This window comes from Mobula hypostoma, chromosome 1 (assembly GCF_963921235.1).
Source record: "Mobula hypostoma chromosome 1, sMobHyp1.1, whole genome shotgun sequence".
Classification (NCBI taxonomy): Eukaryota; Metazoa; Chordata; class Chondrichthyes; order Myliobatiformes; family Myliobatidae; genus Mobula; species Mobula hypostoma.
In genome coordinates, this window is record NC_086097.1 from 2693768 (window position 1) to 2715499 (window position 21732).

The 21732-nt window shown below is 40.9% G+C and overlaps 1 protein-coding gene across 3 annotated transcripts in view; it reads right to left on the reverse strand.

Moving 5' to 3' along the window:
* btbd7 (BTB (POZ) domain containing 7) overlaps positions 1–21732 on the reverse strand; it is a 116221-nt gene that overhangs the window by 61442 nt on the left and 33047 nt on the right. For 2 of the 3 annotated variants that reach the window (XM_063043214.1, XM_063043234.1), the window contains exon 2: positions 8359–8554. In XM_063043214.1, coding sequence (XP_062899284.1) covers positions 8359–8440 — 82 coding nt within the window. In that variant the 5' untranslated portion in view covers positions 8441–8554. Of the gene's footprint in view, positions 1–8358; positions 8555–14945; positions 15107–21732 lie in introns of all 3 variants that reach the window. The other variant, XM_063043224.1, reaches the window with a different exon arrangement.

The window sequence follows — 21732 nt, forward strand, 5'->3', positions numbered from 1 at the left end:
ACAACTCTCTTAGCCCTTTTTAATGCTTGCCCTGGATTTGTCGGCCTGCCACTTTTACTTTTCCCCTTTGTACTTTTTGCTTCTACGCTCACTTTACACCCCTCTGTCTCTCTGCACTGGTTCCCATCCCTCTGTTGTGAACTAACCTCCTCACACCTAGCCTCTTTAATTTGATTCCCACCCCCCAACCATTCTAGTTTAAAGTCACCTCAGTAGCCCCTGCTAATCTCCCTGCCAGGATATTGGTCCCCCTAGGATTTAAGTGTAACCCGTCCTTTTTGTACAGGTCACGCCTGCACCAATAGAGGTCCCAATGATCCAAAAACTTGAATCCCTGCCCCCTGCTCCAATCCCTCAGCCACGCATTTATCCTCCACCTCATCGCATTCCTACTCTCACTGTCGCGTGGCACAGGCAGTAATCCTGAGATTACTACCTTTGCGGTCCTTTTTCTCAACTCCCTTCCTAGCTCCCTACATTCTTCTTTCAGGACCTCATCCCTTTTCCTACCTATGTCATTGGTACCTATATGTACCAGGACCTCTGGCTCTTCACCCTCCCACTTCAGGATATCTTGGACACGATCAGAAATATCCCGGACCCTGGCACCAGGGAGGCAAACTACCATCCGAGTCTCTGGACTGCGTCCACAGAATCGCCTATCTGACCCCCTTACTATCTTTCTTTTTAAATCTTTTTATTGAGTAAGTATACAAAAAAGGTAAGCCATATAAACATTAATACAATGTTAAAGTATAATAAAATTCCAAAAGATAACAATACCAAAAAGAAAATACTACAAACAATGTAATTTAAGCATAAGAAACCAAGATAACATAATAGTATACTACATTTTATATATATCAATGGAAAAAAAAGAAAAAAAAACCCCCCAAAAAAAAACCCACCGTGCAACTAACTAAAAGCAAAGCAAAGCAATGAGCTAACTTGAAACCAAACAGAGTTAAACTTAAAATCACGTCCTCAATCCCGACCTCCATTAAAAACAGTGAAAAAAAACAAGAAGGGTAAATATTACATTAAATGAAAATATCGAATAAAAGGTCCCCAAATCTGTTCAAATTTAAATGAAGAATCATAAAGGTTACTTCTAATTTTCTCCAAATTCAAACATAAAATCGTCTGAGAAAACCAAAAAAAGGTAGTTGGAGCATTAAGCTCTTTCCAATGTTGTAAAATACATCTTTTCGCCATTAAAGTAAGAAATGCAATCATTCTACGGGCTGAAGGGGAAAGATTACTAGAAATTTTAGGTAGTCCAAAGATAGCAGTAATAGGGTGAGGAGAGATATCTATATTTAATACCTTAGAAATAATATTGAAAATATCTCTCCAAAAAGTTTCCAAAGTAGGGCAAGACCAAAACATATGAGTTAAAGAGGCTATCTGCCCCGAACATCTATCACAGAAAGGATTAATATGCGAGTAAAAACGCGCTAACTTATCTTTGGACATATGTGCTCTATGAACCACTTTAAATTGAATTAGGGAATGTTTAGCACAAATAGAGGAAGTATTAACTAATTGTAAAATCTGCCCCCAATCATCCACAGAAATGGTAAGCCCCAATTCCTGTTCCCAATCTACCCTAATCTTATCAAATGGAGCTTTCCTAAGTTTCATAATAATATTATAAATCATAGCCGATGCACCGTTCTGACATGGATTAAGGTTAATTATCGAATCTAAAATATATGTAGGAGGAAGCATTGGAAAGGAAGAAAGTATAGTACTTAGGAAATTTCTAACTTGTAAATATCTAAAAAAATGTATTCTTGATAAGTTATATTTATTAGATAATTGTTCAAAAGACATAAGGGAACCATCTAAAAATAAATCCAAAAACTGTAAAATACCCTTAGTCTTCCAAGTTTGAAAAGCACGATCCGTAAAAGAGGGAGGAAAAAATATGTTACCTAAAATAGGAATCGCTAACCCGAATTGATTAAGATCAAAAAATTTTCTGAATTGAAACCAAATGCGCAAAGCATATTTAACTATCGGGTTAGAGACCTGCTTAAGACGTTTCGAATCAAAAGGAAGAGAGGAGCCTAAAATAGAACCAAGTGTATAACCCTGAACAGATTGTAATTCCAATGCTACCCATTTAGGAATAGATAGTATGTCCTGGTCAAGTAACCAAAATTTCATATGACGAATATTAATAGCCCAATAATAAAATCTAAAATTAGGTAATGCTAAACCTCCATCTCTCTTAGCTTTCTGTAAATGTATTTTACCCAGTCTCGGATTCTTATTCTGCCAAATAAATGAAGAAATTTTAGAGTCAACTTTATCAAAAAAAGATTTAGGAACGAAAATTGGTAATGCCTGAAACACATATAAAAATTTTGGCAAAAAAAACATCTTAACTGCATTAATACGACCAATCAAAGTTAAATATAAGGGAAACCATTTAGATGAAAGTTGAGTAATATGGTCTATTAATGGTAAAAAGTTAGTCTTAAATAAATCTTTGTGTTTACAAGTAATTTTAATCCCAAGATATGAAAAGTAATTATTAATCAATTTAAATGGAAATTTATAATATAAGGGAAGATGTTTATTAATCGGAAAAAGTTCACTCTTACTAAGATTTAATTTATAACCTGAGAAAAGACCAAATTGTGCTAATAACTCTAAAACAGCAGAAATGGATCTCTCAGGATTAGAAATATATAAAAGTAAATCATCAGCATAGAGTGATAATTTATGGGACTTTAATCCCCGAGTTATCCCAGTAATATTTGAAGATTCTCGAATAGCAATTGCAAGAGGTTCTAATGCAATATCAAATAATAGGGGACTAAGAGGACAGCCTTGTCGAGTACCACGAAAGAGAGGAAAAAAAGGTGAGTTTAAAGAGTTAGTACGAACCGAGGCCACAGGGGAGTGATATAACAGTTTAATCCAGGATATAAATTTCAAGCTAAAATTAAACATTTCAAGCACCTTAAATAAATAAGGCCATTCTACTCTATCAAAAGCTTTCTCGGCATCTAAAGAAATAACACACTCAGGAACATTTTGTGAGGGAGTATAAACGATATTTAACAATGTACGAATATTATAAAAAGAGTAACGACCTTTAATAAAACCCGTTTGGTCTTCCGAAATAATAGAAGGAAGTACTTTTTCTAGTCTATTTGCTAATAACTTAGAAAAAACTTTAGAGTCAACATGTAATAAAGATATTGGTCTATAAGATGCACATTGAGCAGGGTCTTTATCCTTCTTTAGTATTAGAGAAATTGATGCTCTATTAAAAGATTCAGGAAGTTTACCAAGTTTCAAAGAAGCCTCAAAAACCTTACAGAGCTAAGGAATCAATAAAGAAGCAAAACATTTATAAAATTCAACGGTAAACCCATCAGGGCCAGGAGCTTTCCCCAGATTCATAGAAAAAATAACATTCTTAATCTCATCCATTGTAATGGAAGTATCTAATAAAGAAGACATATCCTGTGAAATCTGAGGGAAGTCTAACTTATCTAAAAAATCATTCATATATTTAGAATCTCGAGGAGACTCTGATTGATATAAAGAAGAATAAAAATCACAAAAGGTTTGATTAATCCCCACATGATCCAATATCAATCGATCATTTTGGTTATAAATCTGATTGATTTGAGATTTAACATAATTAGATTTCAATTGATTAGCCAGCAGCTTGCCAATTTTGTCACTGTGAACATAAAAGTCACTTCTTGTTTTCTTTAATTGGTTTACAATCGAGGACGAGAGTAGTAAACTGTGTTCCATTTGAAGTTCAGTTCTTTGTTTGTATAACTCCTCAGAAGGAGCCATAACATATTTCTTATCAATTTCTTTAATCTTGTCCACAATTGCCATCTCCTCCTGCTTCTGTTTCTTCCTCAAAGCAACGGAATACGAAATAATCTGACCCCGAATATAGGCTTTAAAAGTGTCCCAAAGAGTGTTAACCGAAATATCTTCTGTATGGTTAATTGTAAAAAAAAGCTCAATCTGTTCATTCATAAAATTAACAAAGTCCGAGTCCTGAAGCAACAGCGAATTAAAACGCCATTGTCTATTATTTGGTATATTGGCCATAATTTTAATAGAAAGCTTAAGTGGATCATGATCCGAAATGGTTATAGAATCATAATCACATTTAATCACTGAAGGAATGAGACAAGAATCAATGAAAAAATAATCAATTCTTGAATAGGAATGATGAACATGTGAAAAGAAGGAAAAATCTTTTTCCTGAGGATGCAGAAAACGCCAAATGTCCGTCGACCCAGAATCAGAAAGGAAAAAATTAATCAGATTTGCAGATTTATTAGGTAAAGTCCGTAAAGGAGCCGAACGGTCCAAAGCTGGAGACAAACAGGTATTAAGATCTCCGCCCCAAATCAATGAAAACTCGTTCAAATTTGGAAACTGATCAAACAATGATTTATAAAATTCCGGACAATCCATATTAGGAGCATAAACATTAACCAAAACTACTTTTTTTTTAAATAGTAAACCACTAACCAATAAAAATCTACCATTCGGATCAGAGATAATATCCTGTTGTGTAAAAGTAACTGAGGAATCTATAAAAATAGAGACGCCTCGAATCTTAGCATTGGAGTTCGAATGAAATTGTTGGCCCTTCCAGAATTTGAAAAAACGTAGTCTGTCCCCCCTCCGTACATGGGTCTCTTGTAAAAATAAAATTTGTGCTTTAAGTCTCCGGAACACTTTAAAAACTTTTTTTCTTTTAATAGGATGATTAAGACCATTAGTATTCCAGGAGACAAAATTAATAATAGACTCCATAAATCCTAAAGTCAACCCACAACAAGGAGGATTGACGATAGGCGCGACCCACAAACCCGGAGAGGAAACAGAACATACAAAAGATACCGGGGAAAAGGACGCAACCAGTACTTCAATAATGTATATAGCCCAAAGAAAAACAAACTAAAAGGTGAAGCCCCTCCCACCACCCGCCGCCCCAAGACCCCAAGGCAAAATCTAAAGCAGACCCGCCAGAAAGAAGCAAGCGCTAAAACTACCCCCATGACTTCCGGTATACGCTCCCTAAAAAAAAGGTATAAATATGAAAAAGATCAGCTAGTTGTAAAACAGTAAAAAAGTAAGTAAAAAAAAAAGTTAGCTCAATTAAAATACACACAGAACAGAACAAAAGCCGGAAATATATTAAAAAAAACCACAATAAACCTCAAACCCATGAATAGACACAGCAACAAGAAAAAATAGGATTATTAACATAAAGTGGTTATAAAAAGCAAAACAGAATAAAATTTAAAAAAAAACTACAAAATTTAAGGCCACACAGGAAATACGCAAGATGACAAAAGGGAAGTAACCACCCAGAATCCCCTGGGAAAAGAAAGAAATGACGCAGTTAAGAAGAAAGTTTAGCAACCATATTAAGAAATCAAAAATAAACTTTTCTGCCCAGATAGGGCACGAAAAAGTTAAAACCAACCAATTCACAGCCTCCAATCAACGGAGATAATTAAAAAAAGGCAATTAAGATGTTGAAGATGAAAGTTGATCCAGATAACTCTGGGCATCCGATGGAGAATCAAAAAAACGAAGGGCTCCATCTAACATGCGAATCCTTAGACGTGCAGGGTACAGCAGCGCTGGTCTTAAATCCATCTTATAGAATTCCGACATCACGGATCTGTAACGAACCCGTTGGTCCCAGATTGGTTTACTGAAATCTTCCACGAATCGGAACTTAAGATCCGAAAAATCAATGAAACCTTTAGATCGAGCGAATCGAAACAGTCTCTCCTTGTCTTGAAAATAATGAAAACGTAAAATAACATGTCCAGGTCTATCTGACCTAGACGAGTATGATGGGATTCTGTGAACACGATCCAGAAGCGGTGGTTGGTCAGGAAATACAGTAGGGAATGCATCTTTTAAAAGTTGAGAAAAATATTTCATGGGGTTGTTGGATTCAACAGCTTCCCTCACCCCGATCATTCGTAAATTCTGCCGTCGCATTCTAGATTCCAAGTCAGAGTTTTTAAAAGTCAAAAAGTCAAGTTTCTTCTTCATTACATTAATTGTTTCTTCGATTTTCCCCATCTTAAGCTCACTTTGTTGCGCGAATTTTTGAAGATCAGATATAGCCGACTGATGTTCCGCAATAAATGTTTGCATCTTATCCATTGAATCGGCAATTTTCTGGAGATTAGTTGAGATTTCCGTATGAATCAGGTCTTTAACAGAGCCTGCAATTTCCGTACGAATCATCTCCCTAACAGAGGTTGAAATTTCCCTCTGAATTAACTCCGATATCGCTTTCAAAGTCACCGGTGATTCAGTCGGGGGGAAATCCGTAGCTTTCGGTTTAACCGGAGGTTTACCATCCTTGCCGTTTTTCCCGTTCTTAGACATAGCAGATCTAAGTATCATCCAATTGTCGGAGAATTCAGTTTAATTCAAAGTATTGTAAGAATTGATGCCTTAATGGTTAATTAAAGTATAGCTGACCATAGAGAAAAAAAAACTCAGAGGTAATGGAGCGAGTCAAGAACGCGACTTCACTCCATGAGCGCTACCGGAAGTCCCAGAGACCCCCTTACTATCGAGTCCCCTATCACAACTGCCCTCCTCTTCCTTGCCCTACCCTTCTGAGCTACAGGGCCAGACTGTGCCGTAGGCAGGGCCACTGTCGCTTCCCCCGGGTAAGCTGACCCCTCCAACAGTACTCAAACAGGAGTACCTGTTGTTAAGGGGCACAGCCACCAGGGTACTCCCCATCACCTGCCTTTTCCCCTTCCCCCTCCTAACCGTGACCCACTTGTCTGCCTCCCGTGGCCCCGGCGTGACCACCTGCCTTCCACTCCTCTCTATCACCTCCTCGCTCTCCCTGACCAGACGAAGGTCATCGAGCTGCAGCTCCAGTTCCGTAACGCGGTCCCTTAGGAGCTGCATCTCGATGCACTTGGCGCAGATGTAGACGTCCGGGAGGCTTGGAGACTCCTGGGCCTCCCACATCCGACACCGAGAACAGCAAACTGCCCTCACAGTCATAATGCCCCGCTCCTCAAATAGCAACAGAAAATGAATGTGTCCTCTGCCTTTCTCCACTCTCTCACTTGCTTCTCACTTACACTAAACTTCTTAGCAGCTGCACAATTATTCGTTCCTTTAGCAAAATCAACAACCTTCAGCTTGAAGCCAGCATCATATCACATTCGTTTTAATCTTTTGTACATGGTGGTCACAAACTCAATACTGAGTACATGTACTGATTCCATCACCCTGTGTAATGTTTTAACGAGATTACGATGGGCACTAAATGGTTTCACGGGGGTTACATTTCAGAGGATTCTTTACCATTGGAGACCTCATCCAAAACTTCCCTCTCTGATTTATTTATTAAGAATTTGCTTATAATGCTCTGCAATGTGTAGGCCTATTTTCTTAGCGGGTACTGGTACACAAAATTTCCAGGTTCTGGATCCGGCGGAGCTGAGTACCGGCATGTGAGATCTTGTGATCTTTTCTGGTTAAATCAAAAACCTCTACAAAAGGGGTCGGCTTATACAAAGGTAACATGAAAAAGTCACTTTTTTAACCTTGAAAATGGGGCGGGGGGGGTTTGACTTGTACACCGGAATTTATGGGATGTTTTTAAATTAACTTATCACAAATACATAACGGTATACTAAAACTTCCTGACTTCCATTATTATAAAGAGCAAAATAACCACCAAATATAACTCATAGGAGTAGAATTAGGCCACCATGGCTTTAAATTTTCCCAATGACCTGGTCTCCACAGCTGCCCTTGGAAAAGAACTCCAGGTTCGCTTCCCTCTGACACAGAAATTCTTCCTCAAATCTGTTCTAAATGGTTGTCCCTCTGAAGTAGCTCAAAGGGATGGCCAAAATATTTAAGGTAACTGGGAATAGGGAACACTTTATGCTTAGCACTACACTCTACATCTCCAGCATCAAACCGTCATTCAGACACCACAAGACAGAAATCAGAACAGTTAGTGTGACGCTTTTACAGCTTGGGGCGTTGGAGTTCACAGTTCAATACCGTTGAACTCTGTAAAGAGTTTGTGCGCCCTCCCCGTGGAATGCCCACGTGCTCCAGTTTCCTCCCACAGTCCAAAACCGTACAGGTTAGCAGGTTATTTTGGTCATTGTAAATTGTCCTGTGATTAAGCTAGGGTTAAATCGAGGGTTGCTGGGCAGTGCGGCTCGAATGGCCTATTTCATGCTCTACCTCTAAATAAATAAAAATAAACGTCAACCAAATCTACAGTACATGCTAAACTCATAAAGATCACAAATCAGCACCTTGGATCAAGAAAGCACAACTTACCAATGAATGTCTGCTGAGCCTGTGAGTTTCCTCCTACCCTCTGAGAGAAAGAGTGAGGGTAGTTCGAAGCATTAACGCCCATTTTCAGGTCAAACCATGCGGCATGCTGGCAGCCAAGTCATCCGCTACAATCTCCAACAGTGGATGCTGGACATCACTTTTAGATCTGCCCTCTTTGAATTTTGTTCAGCCATTTCTGAAAACAACCAAAACAAATTATTGGCAGCTGTTTAAACAAGATGAAAATTGATTGTTAAAAAGCAAAGTAACCCAGAAGACTCATACTGTGAAGGAACATCACAGAATCACTTTCGTTTTATAATCCTACTCAAGCTCTCAGGTCTTCTTCCACTGGTCTCTCAAATTTAAATCATTATCTTCATGATCATCTCTATGTGCCGTGTCATATAACGTGGGCATCACGGTCCCATGATCAAGATTGTTCTCGGCAAATTTTTTTGCAGAAGTGGTTTGCCATTGCCTTCTTCTGGGCAGTGTCTTTACAAGATGGGAAACCCCAGCCATTATCAATACTCTTCAGAGATTATCTGCCTGGCATCATAATCAGGACTTGTGATATATGCCACCATCTGCTCCCATGGCTTCACGTGACCCTGATCAGGGGCTAAGTGGGTGCTACACCCTGCCTAAGGGTGCCCTGCAGGCTAGCAAACGGAAGAAGCATCTTACATCTCATTTGGTAGAGACGCATCTCCACATGCCACTCTAAAATTTAAATCATCTCCCTCAAAAGATAATTGGTAAAACTATAAGGGATGCAGACTCAATTGACACTTAAATGACAGCTCAAAACCTATTTATTTAACCTTGCTTTCAACTGTAACGCCCTGGGAAAGTTTTCACTGCTAATGTAATGGTTTTTCTATAGCAGTAGTGTTTGGGTAATGGCTAGAGATAACGGGGGCTTTGGAATGTGTGCCGTCCAATGAAGGGAGTGTTTTTATCTTGTGGTGTGCCTGACAACGAGGTAATCTGGGTCTTTTGTTCGGTGAGAGATGGAGAGAAGACGCCAGAGAGGAGAGGTCATAGACAGCAGGACGGAGTGGAATTGGGGTGGGCTGGGAGTCGACGAAGCCCAGGGAAATCAATGGAGATCTTCCGTCCGTGGACTCACTTTACACCGCACGCTGTCGGAGCAGTGCTGCCAGGATAATCAAGGACACGACCCACCCGGCCAACACACTTTTCACCCCTCTTCCCTCCGGGAGAAGGCTCAGGAGCTTGAAGACTCGTATGACCAGATTTGGGAACAGCTTCTTTGCAACTGTGATAAGACTGCTGAACGGATCCTGACCCAGATCTGGGCCGTACCCTTCAAATATCCGGACATGCATCTCGGTTTTTTTGCACTACCTTACTTCCCATTTTTCTATTTTCTATTTATGATTTATAATTTAAATTTTAATTTTTACTAATTTTAATATTTTTAATCCAGGGAGTGTGAAGTGCAGAATCAAATATCGTTGTGATGATTGTACGTTCTAGTACCAATTGTTTGGCGACAATAAAGTATAAAGTGAGCTCCAACTTGCACATTGGACTGTTTCATTAAAATGGGCCCTTTTCTTTTTGTTTTTCTTTACTAAACCTTTAGTCAAATTAAGAATTAAAGAGCTAAATTGTTTAATTGCAAATGGTATACTTTGTTATTTCGTGGTACTGATTTGTATCGGGGGAAACAGATCACACAGCATCCACACAAACAAGAGGTTTTGCACCTCAGATTTCACACATTTGGCGGGGCTAGAGATCATCTTCCCTAGACTAATGCCGCCCGCCGAACCTGAGGGTTACACAACTAACATCTTTTTATCTTATATTTTCATGTTTGTACTTTATCCCATTGTAAAGCACTTTGAACTACGTCGTCTGTATGAAAAGTGCTCTATAAGTAAGATATTGTTATTAACTCAGATGAAATGCATACAGATGGCAATCTCAGAAATCAGAAGAGCAGTGGGATCTGTGATGCTTGAGGCTTGTTTCTCCATTCAATACTGAATATTCTGATCTTACATTCAACTCCACTTTTGTGTCATCTCTTTAACCACAATGTCCTCCAAAGTTGAAAAATCTATATTGGCATTGAGTGTACTTAATGAATCCGTGTCCACAACTCATTGGCAGAGACCAGTTACAAACATTTTACAGCCCTTTCTTGCACTGAAATGGACACCGCTTTCCCTGAAAAAAAGAAATACTAATATTTCCGATGCTTCACTGTACACTCCATCCATTCCAGTTTTATTTTCCCCCTTTTAAAATATCCAAGGTAGATGTCAGAAAGATTTAAGGTGAACACTTGATCACATTAACTCAACCAGGGCAGCAGTGAACTCAGACACTGAACAAGGCCTAGGATCAAATTTATAAATCCAAAAATTAAACAATGTAGCATTATAAAAAATGACCAATGTTCCCTTCATTTGCCTGGATTTGAGCACTTTAGTCGTGGGATAGGAAAACTACCAAGAGGATCACCAGGGTCTCCCTTCCCCCACACCCCCCATACTATCATTTACTGGGACCACTGTATAGGAAGGGGCGGAAACATTGTTCAGAATCCCCACAATCTCTTCAATCCGTCCAGGTACAGGAGTACCAGGCCTACGACTGCCACTCTGGGTAACAGCTTCTTCCCTCAAGCAGGGGGAATTGCAGTTAGTCACCTTTTGCACATTGGTTGCTTGTCTGTCTTGTGTGCAGCTTTACATTGATTCTATTGAGTTTGCTTGTATTTACAGTGAATGAAAATGAATTTCAGGGAGCATCCACACTTTACGTCTTCCAATGCAGGCAGTGATGGATGAAGTATCTGAATCCTGCCCCAGAGAAATCCTGTAGCCATGTTCCAGGGTTCAGATACTTGTTCTCCAACAATCACAGCCATCTTCTGTTGCATAAAGTATGCCTGGCCATGGGGAATTTTCCCTTGCTTCCCTTTATCTGTACATTTCAGAAAGGTGTTGTAATCCAGAACGTTCTTATTTTGATCTAATGCTACATTCAGATCTGGAACCTAGCAGTACTGGCAAAATACAATCATAATTAAGTTTAATATCACTGGTATATGTCATGTTGTTGAGCAGCTCCATTCCATCTGCCTAAATCAGAACCTCCCAGTGGCCAAACGTTTTAATTCCAATTCCCATTCTGACATGTGTCAAGATGAGGCCACCATCAAGGTGGAGGAACAACATCTTATATGCTGTCTGGATAGCCTCCAACTTAATGGCACGAATACTAATTTCTCCTTCTGGTAAAAAAAAAATCTTTCCCCCCTACCCTCTTCATCTATTCCCTACTCTGGCCTCTTGTTTCTTCTCACCTGGCCATCACCTCCCACTGGGTCCTCCCCTCCTTTCCTTTCTCCTTTGGTGATCTCTCCTCTCCCATCAGATTCCTTCTTCTCCAACCCTTTACCTTTCCTATCCACCTGGTTTCAGCTTTCACCTTATAGCTACCCTCCATACCAGACGGTGATGTAACCAATTGGAATTCTCCCCACAGTACATCTGTAGAAATTTGCAAGTCAGAATAGTGGTAAGTGTTGTACCATCAAGAACATCTTCCATATCAGAGTAAACCGAATGAGTAGCATTTCACCCAGTTTAAATAGTCCTGCCTTTTGTGACTATGATGTAGCTGGGAAACTTCACATTTTTTAAATCAATGCCAGTGCAATAATTTTACTTGAACTGTAACTGCTCTGAGTGCACTTTCATCATTATCAGGGTGTTCCTTGGTCCCATTTTAAGACCAGAAGACACAGAAATAGAAGTAGGCCATTCAATTTATTGAATCTGCACCATTTCATCATGGCTAATTTATTATCCCTCTCAATCCCATTCTCCTGCCTTCTCCCCACAACATTTGACACCCTGACTAATCAAGAATCTATCAACCTCCACTTTAGCCATCTGCAACAATGAATTCCACAGATTCACCACTCTCTGCCTAAAGAAATTCATCCTCATCTACTCTAAAGGGAAGTTCCTCTATTCTGAAGCTGTGCGCTCTGGTCCTAGACACTCCTTTGTTATATTCAGAGCTTTCATACATGTCTTGATACCAGGTCATCTCAGGGACCACAGAGAAGTAAAGATGGGTTATTTGCAATCCTGATAAGAGTTTTGCAAATTCTTCAGCCTTATGGGCCACTGCAGTGGGGAACGACTGTACCATCGTGGTTCTTACGACACTATCACAGCACAGGGCATCCTCTGTAAACAAGTTTGTACGTTCCTGCCCACGTGCATGTGGGTTTCCTTCGTTAGTAGGTTAAGTGATCATTGTGATTCGGTTAGGGTTAAATAGGCGTGCTGCTGGGGGGCACGGCAGGGTGGGCCAGAAGGGTCTGTTCCATGCTGTATCTCGGAATAAAATAATTATGCTTGGGACTTGCATGATTGTGGAGGATGGGATCTCAGTGCCTCTTCTTCCCAACGTCCAGCACCATTCCTCACCAAGTATAGGAGATCTGTCGATTGTGATATTATCTAATTGTATTTACTGCAGACTGTCTTGTATGTTGAGCATTTCAGTCCTGTGCTGCAGCTTTACCGGGTTGCGACTCATTTCTAGGTACAAACAAGTGAAAATCTGCAGATGCTGGAAATCCAAGCAACACACACAAAATGCTGGAGGAACTCAGCAGGCCAGGCAGCTTCTATGGAAAAGAGTACAGTCGACATTTTGGCCTGAAACCCTTATGCAGGACTGGAGAAAAAAAGATGAGTAGATTGAAAAGGTGGGCAAGGGAGAGAGAAACAAAAGGTGATAGGTGAAACCGGGAAGGGGGGGGGGGGGAAGGCAAAGTAAAGCTCTGTGAAGTTGATTGGTGAAAGAAATACAGGGCTGGAGAAAGGGGAATCTAATAGAAGGCAGAAGGCCATGGAAGAAAGGGGGAAGGATCACCGCAGGGAGGCAATGGGTAGGCAAGGAGATAAGGTGAGAGGGAAAAGGGGATGGGCCAGGGCAAGAAGGGGTATGGGGAGAGGGGAGGGGAAAGGGAAAAGGGGAAAATGGATCAGTCATGATGAAATAATGGAACAGACTTGATGGCCTAATTCTGCTTCTATATCTTATGGCATTGTATGCTCTTCTGTACCTGCTGACGAGATTCTGCCCAACATACTCTCACTTGAGCAGGCCCCAACAATCACAGACTGTCTGCTGCTGCTCATGACCCAGTGCCTCAACTGTGAATTGGAGTACTTGCTCTCAGTAACTATTTTGCATATTCGTAATTACAAACATAATGGAGGATTTTGTCTCTTATAATAGGGCAGCACCTTAGCATTGCTTTTTAATCTCCAAGTTCAGTTCCCGCAGTTCTCCCGTCACCGCATAGGCTTCCTCTGGGCGTTCCAGTTCCTCCCACAATCCAAAGGTGTACTGGCCAGGAGATTCACTTAGGTAAAATCCGGGAGAGTAGGTTCATTGGGCCAGAAGGGCCTGTTACTTACTTGTACCTCTAAATTAAATTAAATATTAATTTATGGAGCACTTTTCATACAGATGATGTAGTTTAAAGTGCTTTACAACGGGATAAAGTACAAAGTAAAACAAAAAATGAATATGAAAGTGAGAGGCAAAATATCACTTAAAAGCAAGGTTAAATAAATAGGTTTTGAGCTGATGTTTAAAAGAGTCAACTGAGTCTGCATCCCTTATAGTTTTAGGTTTTGAATTCCACAGTTTAGGAGCATAGTTCAAAAAAAATCTGACCTTCCAATTTTATTTTGAGGGAGATTGTTTAAATACAAGAGACCAGCAGATGAAGAGCTGACAGCCCAAGCAGGATTATAAAACAAGAGTGATTCTGTGAGGTATTCTGGTGCCGCACCATTGTGAACTTTAAAAACAAGTGAACTTTAAAAAATCAATTCTAAAACATACAGGAAGCCAATGCAGAGTAGCTAGGATGGGAGTGATAGGTTCCTGCATCCTGGTTTTAGCAGCAGCAGCATGCTGAATGAGTTGAAGTTTGTCAACAGATTGCTTCAGAAGGCCAGTAGAAAGTGCACTGCAGTAATCTAAGCTATTCAATATAACTGTTCAATATCAATACTGTTACAGAGAGATGCATTTTTACCAGAGATCTCATCACAGATGGTCCAGTAGGTTTATATTGTGTGTTGGTTCTTTCACCACCTGCTACAGGCTTAATCTGATAGACGTCTCCTACAAGTCGTGAATTAATCACTCTTAATTACAGACACCCAGAGTATTATTCAATGCCCAAAATACTGATTCATCACATGGAGAATTAGTGGGTGGGGATCAGCAGTCTTCCTTTCTCAATAAAAGATCTGGTATGTGGAGATTTCATGGCAGCCACAGACAACGCCATGAGGTACAAGAGCAGAATTAGGTCATTTGGCCATCAAATTGCTCCACCATTTTGTCATGGCTGATCCATTTTTCCTTTCAGCCCCAATCTCCTGCCTTTGCCCCATATCCCCTCAGGTCCTGACCAATGAAGAGAATATCAAGCTCTGCCTTAAATATACATACAGACTTGTCTCCACAGCTGCTTGTGGCAAAAAATTCCACAGACTCACCACTTTACTTAGACTCTCCCACCATAGATGAGAGAACACTGCCTCCGAATAGAGGGGCTTCTTTTTAGACGGAGATGAAGGAGGAATGTCTTCAGCCAGCGTGGCAAATCTATGAAATTCTTTGCTATAGGATCACTATCTGTGGTGGATATGTCTGGTCACTGAAACAGGAAACATACAAATAAAACCAAGTTCAAAAAACACTCCTCCCTCCAGTTCCAGGCTTCATTTACTTATAAAACCCCCTTTTCATCTCACCTCATACCTTTTGCATATTCACTTGGTCCAGGAGATCACAGGTTTTTTAGAACCATTTCAAACAATCTGTGGACCATGTCATCCTGAGGCCGCCATTCAACCAGTTACTGTAAAAACCAGGTCAGAGTAGTAGAGCACAGAAGCAGGCCCTTCAACCCGTCTCATTCATGCCAAGCTATTAACCTGCCTAGTCCCATTGACCTAACCCTAACCCAGACCACAGCCCTCCATGCCCCTCCCAGGCATGTTTTCCATTCTGTGAATAAAACAGGCAAGAGTCGCTTTCTGTGCTTAATAGTAGTCGCAGCTCTTTACTTCCATTACCAACAAACCAAAAGCAGTCGCCTTATACTGCCATTATTATGTCAGACATTATCTCTCAAAGTGAACACAACAACTCAATGACGGTGTTTGTGTACACAGAACAGTTTCTATCATCAACAATTTGTCATCCGTCACCCTTTACACTACTCTACACAGGCCCGTGCAGAATTAACCAACACCAGCATTGTGAAGCTGTCTTGTCCAGGCAAGGGTGTGCTGACATGCACATGGTCATGTCGTGATGCAGTGAGTACAGTAGTGGAACAATCCAGGTCTTGGTGGGTCAGTTTAAGGCAATAAACATGTAATACCCTGATTTAAAACCATACTTTATTGTATTAATAGTTATGTTATTTTAGTTTCTGCAGATTTTCTCAAAATGCAATGTGTTCCTTCAATTACATTATACAATTGTTTTTTTCCATCTTTTTTGCTGTTTAAAATAATAATGCAGTTGGTTAAGTTAGGCTTGTTGTAATGGGGAGGGAGGGCAAAGGTGCCAAGGGGGCCCCACCTCCAGCTTTCTTGGTCTTGAGGCCACATGCTTTGATCATAGCCTCCAGGCCTCCTGGAATGCCCTTAGATACTATATGCCAGAACGCTCAAACTGCCGGATTAACACACCATCAAACTGTAGATTACAGGCTTCAACAGTGGCAGAATCAAACTTGAAAGAAAACAATGTAAAATAGTGAAATATATAGTTTCATGACCTGCCTGGAGAATGTCACTCTTGGTCACGTTGTTCGCTGGTACCATTGTCACCTACCCTCCACGGTATATTGGTAGTAATTTGCAAAAGTCTTTGATGCCATACCAATTTCCCTCAAACTCCAAATGAAATCCAACTGTTGCCGTGACTTCTTTGTAATTGCATCAATATGTTGGGACCACGAAAGATCTTCAGAGAGGTTGACAATTAGGAACTTGCAACTGTTCACTCTTTCCACTGCTGATTCCTCGATGAGAACTGCTGTGTTCCTCCTCAACAACTCACTCCTGAAGTCCTCAATCAATTTCTTGGTCTTACTGACATTGAGCGCAAGGTGCCCAGGAGCGTCTGCGCAGCATCACTGTACAGGTAATAGCACTATGGCTGGTAGTCTCCATCTCCAATGACCCAGGTTCAATACCGACCTCTGGTCCTCTGAATGGGCTTTGCATCTTTGTGATATGACCAAGTGGGCTTCTTCCAAATTCTCCAATGACCTCCTGTATCAAAGGTGTCCTTGTTGATTGGTTAACTGTCAAGAGCAAGTTGTCACACATGTCCAGGAGCCTGATAGAATCTGGGAATTTGGTGGAAATGAGGGAGAATAAATTGCAAGGTGTATAGAATTAGCACAGAAGTTGATTAATAGTCAGTAGAAATCTCATCAGCTGTTTTCTTCAGTCCTGCCAAAGGGTTTCCGCTGGAAATGTCAACTGTACCCTTTTCCGAGATGCTGCCTAGCCTGCTGAGTTCCTCCAGCTTTGTGTGGTGCGTGCCTCTGTGAGTGCGTGGCATGCGTGTTCTGTGTGTGTGCGCAGTATGCGTGCTGTGGGTGTTGAATGTTACAATAGTCATGGGGGACTTCAATATGCAGGTAGATTGGGAAAATCTGTCTGATGGTGGATTATACGATGGGGAATTTCTAGAGTGCTTAGGAGATTGCTTTTTAGAGCAGCTTGTGGTTGAGCCCACTAGAGGATCAGCTATTCTGAATTGGGTGCTGCACAATGAACCAGATTTGATTAGAGACCTTAAGGTAAAAGAACCCTTATGAGCAAGTGATCATATGATCGAATTCACCCTGAAATTGAGAAGGAGAAGCTAGTTAAATGTATCAGTATTACAGTGGAGTAAAGAGAATTTCAGTGACCCAATTTCCCTCAGGATCAATAAAGTATATCTATCTATGAGAGAGGAGTTGGCCAGAATTAATTGGAAAAGAACACTGGCAGGGATGAGAGCAGAGCAGCAATGGCTGGAATTTTTGGAAGCAATTCAGAAGGCACAGGATACATACATCACAAAGAGGAAGTAGTATTCTTTAGGAAAGCTGATACAACCATGGCTAATAAAAGAAGAAAAAGCCAACATAAAAGCCAAAGAGAGAACATATAATAGAGCAAAAAGTCTATCAGAAGTTAGAGAATTGGGAAGCTTTTAAGTACCAACAGAAGGCAACTAAAAAAGTTATGAAGGTGGTAAAGATGGAATACAAAAGTAAACTAGACAATAATATTAAAGAGGAGACCAAAAGTTTTTTCAGATACATAAAGTGTAAAGAGAAACCCCAGAAAACGATGCTGGGGAGGTTGTTGTTTTGTAAGGCAGGTATTTTTCTCTTCACACCTCTAATTGTTTTTTGTCATGCCACTCCTCCAGTTCTGACCGCGGCAAGGCCGTCCTAGATCTTGGTGAGAGGGCATCTTTGGACCAGATGGAAGACGTCCTGGGTTGAGGCACCACAGAGGCAAGCTGGGGTTTGTCAGGCACCCCATTGGTACAGTGTCTGCTCTGTTTTTGCATGTCAACATCCGAGTCTATTTGTGGTTGCCCAGTTTTTTCTGGGAGCTGTAGTATAGCCCGGGAGGAGCGAGATGGGGGTTGTCGATCAGATCTCCGACAGGGAATGGGGAAAAGGGTCTTGGTGTACTTGTATTGGCGCCATTTAGTGTGTCCGTCACAGGAGTTCAGCTTTTTCAAGTTGTAGAAAGGTTTTTGAGATTTGAGTCGGGAAGTTGAAACGGCATTTTCAATGAGTTTACAAACTGGTATGTTGTTGAGCATATTTTGGTTACACATGTAGAATTTTGCTGGAGCTGCTCTTCTACGGATCTCCGGGGTGCTGCTACTCCACTCATTGCTGGGAACCACTGGATAGGTGTGGATTTTAGGGCTCCCGAGATTATTCTCAAAGTAGTATGGAGCTGTGCATTGATGATGTTTGTGTGAGCACTCTCTCCTAGGTGGGTGCTCAATATTCAGCAACTGAGAAATATAGTGCCAGGCTAGATGTTCATAGGACTGACTGGTTAGCACCCATTTAGTTCCCGCAATCTTACTGATTGTGGCTGCTCTGGATTTTAACATTTTCAAAATGGATCTTCTATGAGAGCGCTTGATCAAGTGTGGCTCCCAAGTACTTTGGGTGTGGATCGTTGAGTAGCTGTTTGTAATTTAGTTTGATATTAAGTTTAAGTTTGGTTAGTTGGTTGTCCAGATGAAATATGGAAGTTACTGTTTTATTGACATTCATATTTAGGTACCACTTTCAGAAGTAGTTGGATAGGGAGTTGGGAGTTGATATCTTGGGCAAGGTTCCCCGCACCCCCCCCCCCCCCACCGCCAATGGATTTGACATTGTTCGATTAGAAGGCTACGGCTCATTAATCAGCGTATCCAAATTTAGCGGATTTGGTCTCAGGGAGTTCACTGAGGTACACACTGACCAAAGTTGGAGACAGACTGACGGTTGGGGGACACCATTATGGAATTTCATAATGTGACTAGTGCCACTAGCAGGTGAAGAAAGAACAGGTGCCTGTCATTCTGTGGAGGAGACAAGAGATCTTTTTTACATGGGATAATTCGGGTTAGTTTTAACATTAACCATTGGTTTCAAACAATGTCGTACCCATTGGACAAATCAATAAAAATTGCTCCGGTTTTCTGATTTGATGTACAATGTGAGTACGTGAACTTGTTCACTGGTATTGTGGTGTTGTCTGAAGTCTGTTCGATTGGTATGCAAGGATCTATCAGAGCTGATACTCGGGTTAAGATAATGTGCTCAAGAAGTTTGCAGGTACAACAGAGGAGAGAAGTTGGACAGCAACTTGCTGGATCCTCCATGACCTGGATCAACACGTGTGGAGGGTTGCATGCTTCAAGGACTCTATCAGGCGATGCCAACTCAGAGCCACTCATGTTGGGACGGTTGTGGCTGAGATGCCAGATGAAGATTGATCCAACCCGGCTCCCGAACGGACAGATACGCATCTACCCCTCCTAGGCTACACTTCATCATAAATCAAGCTGGGGAGGTAGTAATAGGGGGACAACAAAATGACAGATGAACTAAGTATTTTGCATCAGTCTTCATGGTGGAAGTTCCAAGTTTCAGGGGCATGAAGTGTGTGAAATTAACATAACTAAGGAGAAGGTTCTTGAGAAACTGAAAGGTCTGAAGGTAGATAACTCACCTGGGCCAGATAGTGTACACCCCAGAATTCTAAAAGAGGTGGCTGAAGATATAATGGAGGCATTAGTAATGACCTTTCAAGAATCACTAGATTTTGGAATGGCTCCGGAAGACTGGAAAATTGCAAATGTCATTCCACTCTTCAAGAAGGAAGAGAGGGAGAAGAAAGGAAACTATAGACTAGTTAGTCTGACCTCAGTGGTCGGGAAGATGTCGGAGTTCATTATTAAGGATGAGATCTCAGGGTACTTGGAGGCACATGATAAAATTGGCCGTAGTCAGCATGGTTTCCTCAAGGGAAAATCTTGCCTGACAAATCTATTGGAATTCTTTGAATAAATAACAAGCAGGATAGACAAAGGAGAATTGGTTGATGTTGTGTAATTGGATTTTCAGAAGGACTTTGTCGAGGTGCCACACGAGGCTGCTAAGAGCCCATGGTATTACAGGAAATATTCTAGCATAAAGAAAGCAGTGGCTGATTAGCAGGAGGAAAAGAGTGGGTTGGTTGCCGGTGACTAGAGGTGTTTCACAGGGGGACTGTGTTGGAAGTGATTCTTTTTACGTTACATGTCAACGATCTGGATGATGGAATTGATGGCTTTGTTGAAAAGTTTGCAGATGATTTGAAGATGGGTGGAAAGATAGGTAATTTTGAGAAAGAAGAGGGGCTACAAAAGGACTTAGATTAGGAGAATGGATAAAGAAATGGCAGATGGAACACAGTGGTGGGAAGTGTATGGTCATGCACTCTGGTAGAAGAAATTAATGGGTTGACTATTGTCTAAATGGCAATACAAAAAGAGCTGAGTTGCAAAGGGACTTGGGAGTCCTTGTGGAGGATTCCCTTAAAGTTAATTTTCAGATTGCATCTGTGATGAGGAAGGCAAATGCAATGTAATTCATTCCAAGAGGACTAGAATATAAAAGCAAGGATGTAAAATTGAAACTTTATAAAAGGTGAGGCCTTACCTGGAGTATTCTCAGCAGTTTTGGGCCCTTATCTCAGTAAGGATGCGCTGAAAGTGCATAGGGTTGAAAGGAGATTCACAAAAATGATTCCAGGATTGAATGGCTTGCCATATGAAGAGCATTTGATGGCCTGTCCTATATTTGCGGGAATTCAGAAGAATGAGGGGTGACTTCATTTAAACCTATTGAATGGTGAAAGGTCTTGACAGAATGGATGTGGAAAATTAGATCAGACATGATAAAATGGTAGAGCAGACTTGATGGGCCAAATGGCCCGATTTTGCTCCTGTATCTTATGGTCTTATTTTGGCCTCAACACAAAGAGGTATAGGTGGCATAAGTCTATACTACACATCTGTGAAGATAGGAATAGAATGAGGTGGCAGATAAATGCATGGCTGAAGAATTGGAGTAGGGGACAGGGATTCAGATTTCTGGATAATTGGGACCAATTCTGGGGCAGGTGGGACCTGTACAAAAAGAGACTTTTGCGGGTAGAGTTACAAGAGCTGCTGGGAGTGGTATAAACTAATATGGCAGGGGGATGGGAACCAGAATAATAGAGCTGAGGATGAGCCAGCAGGTTTGCAAGCAGATGTTGGGTAGAACATGAATGGTCAGGAAGGACAAGCCAATGACTGGGTCATTGCAGACAGAGGCAAAATTCAAAAGGGCGAAAATGGAGGACTGGAGATGCTGTATTTAAAATGTGCGTAGCATTTGGAATAAGGTGGACAAACTACTGGCGTAATTAGAGACTGGTTGGTATGACGTTGTGGGGGGCATCACTGAGTCGAGGCTGAAAGAAGGCCATTGTTGGGAGTTCAACATCAAAGGATATACTTTGATGTTAGGACAGGCAGGAAGGCATAGGTGGTGGTGTGGCTCTGTTGACACGAGATAGAATTACATCTTTTAGAAAGAGGTGATGTAGGGTCAGGGAACGTTGAATTTTTGTGGGTGGAGTTTAGAGTAATGTCACAAATGATGTAATGGGGGACTTCAATATGGGAAGGTATTGGGAAAATCAGATTGATGTCAGA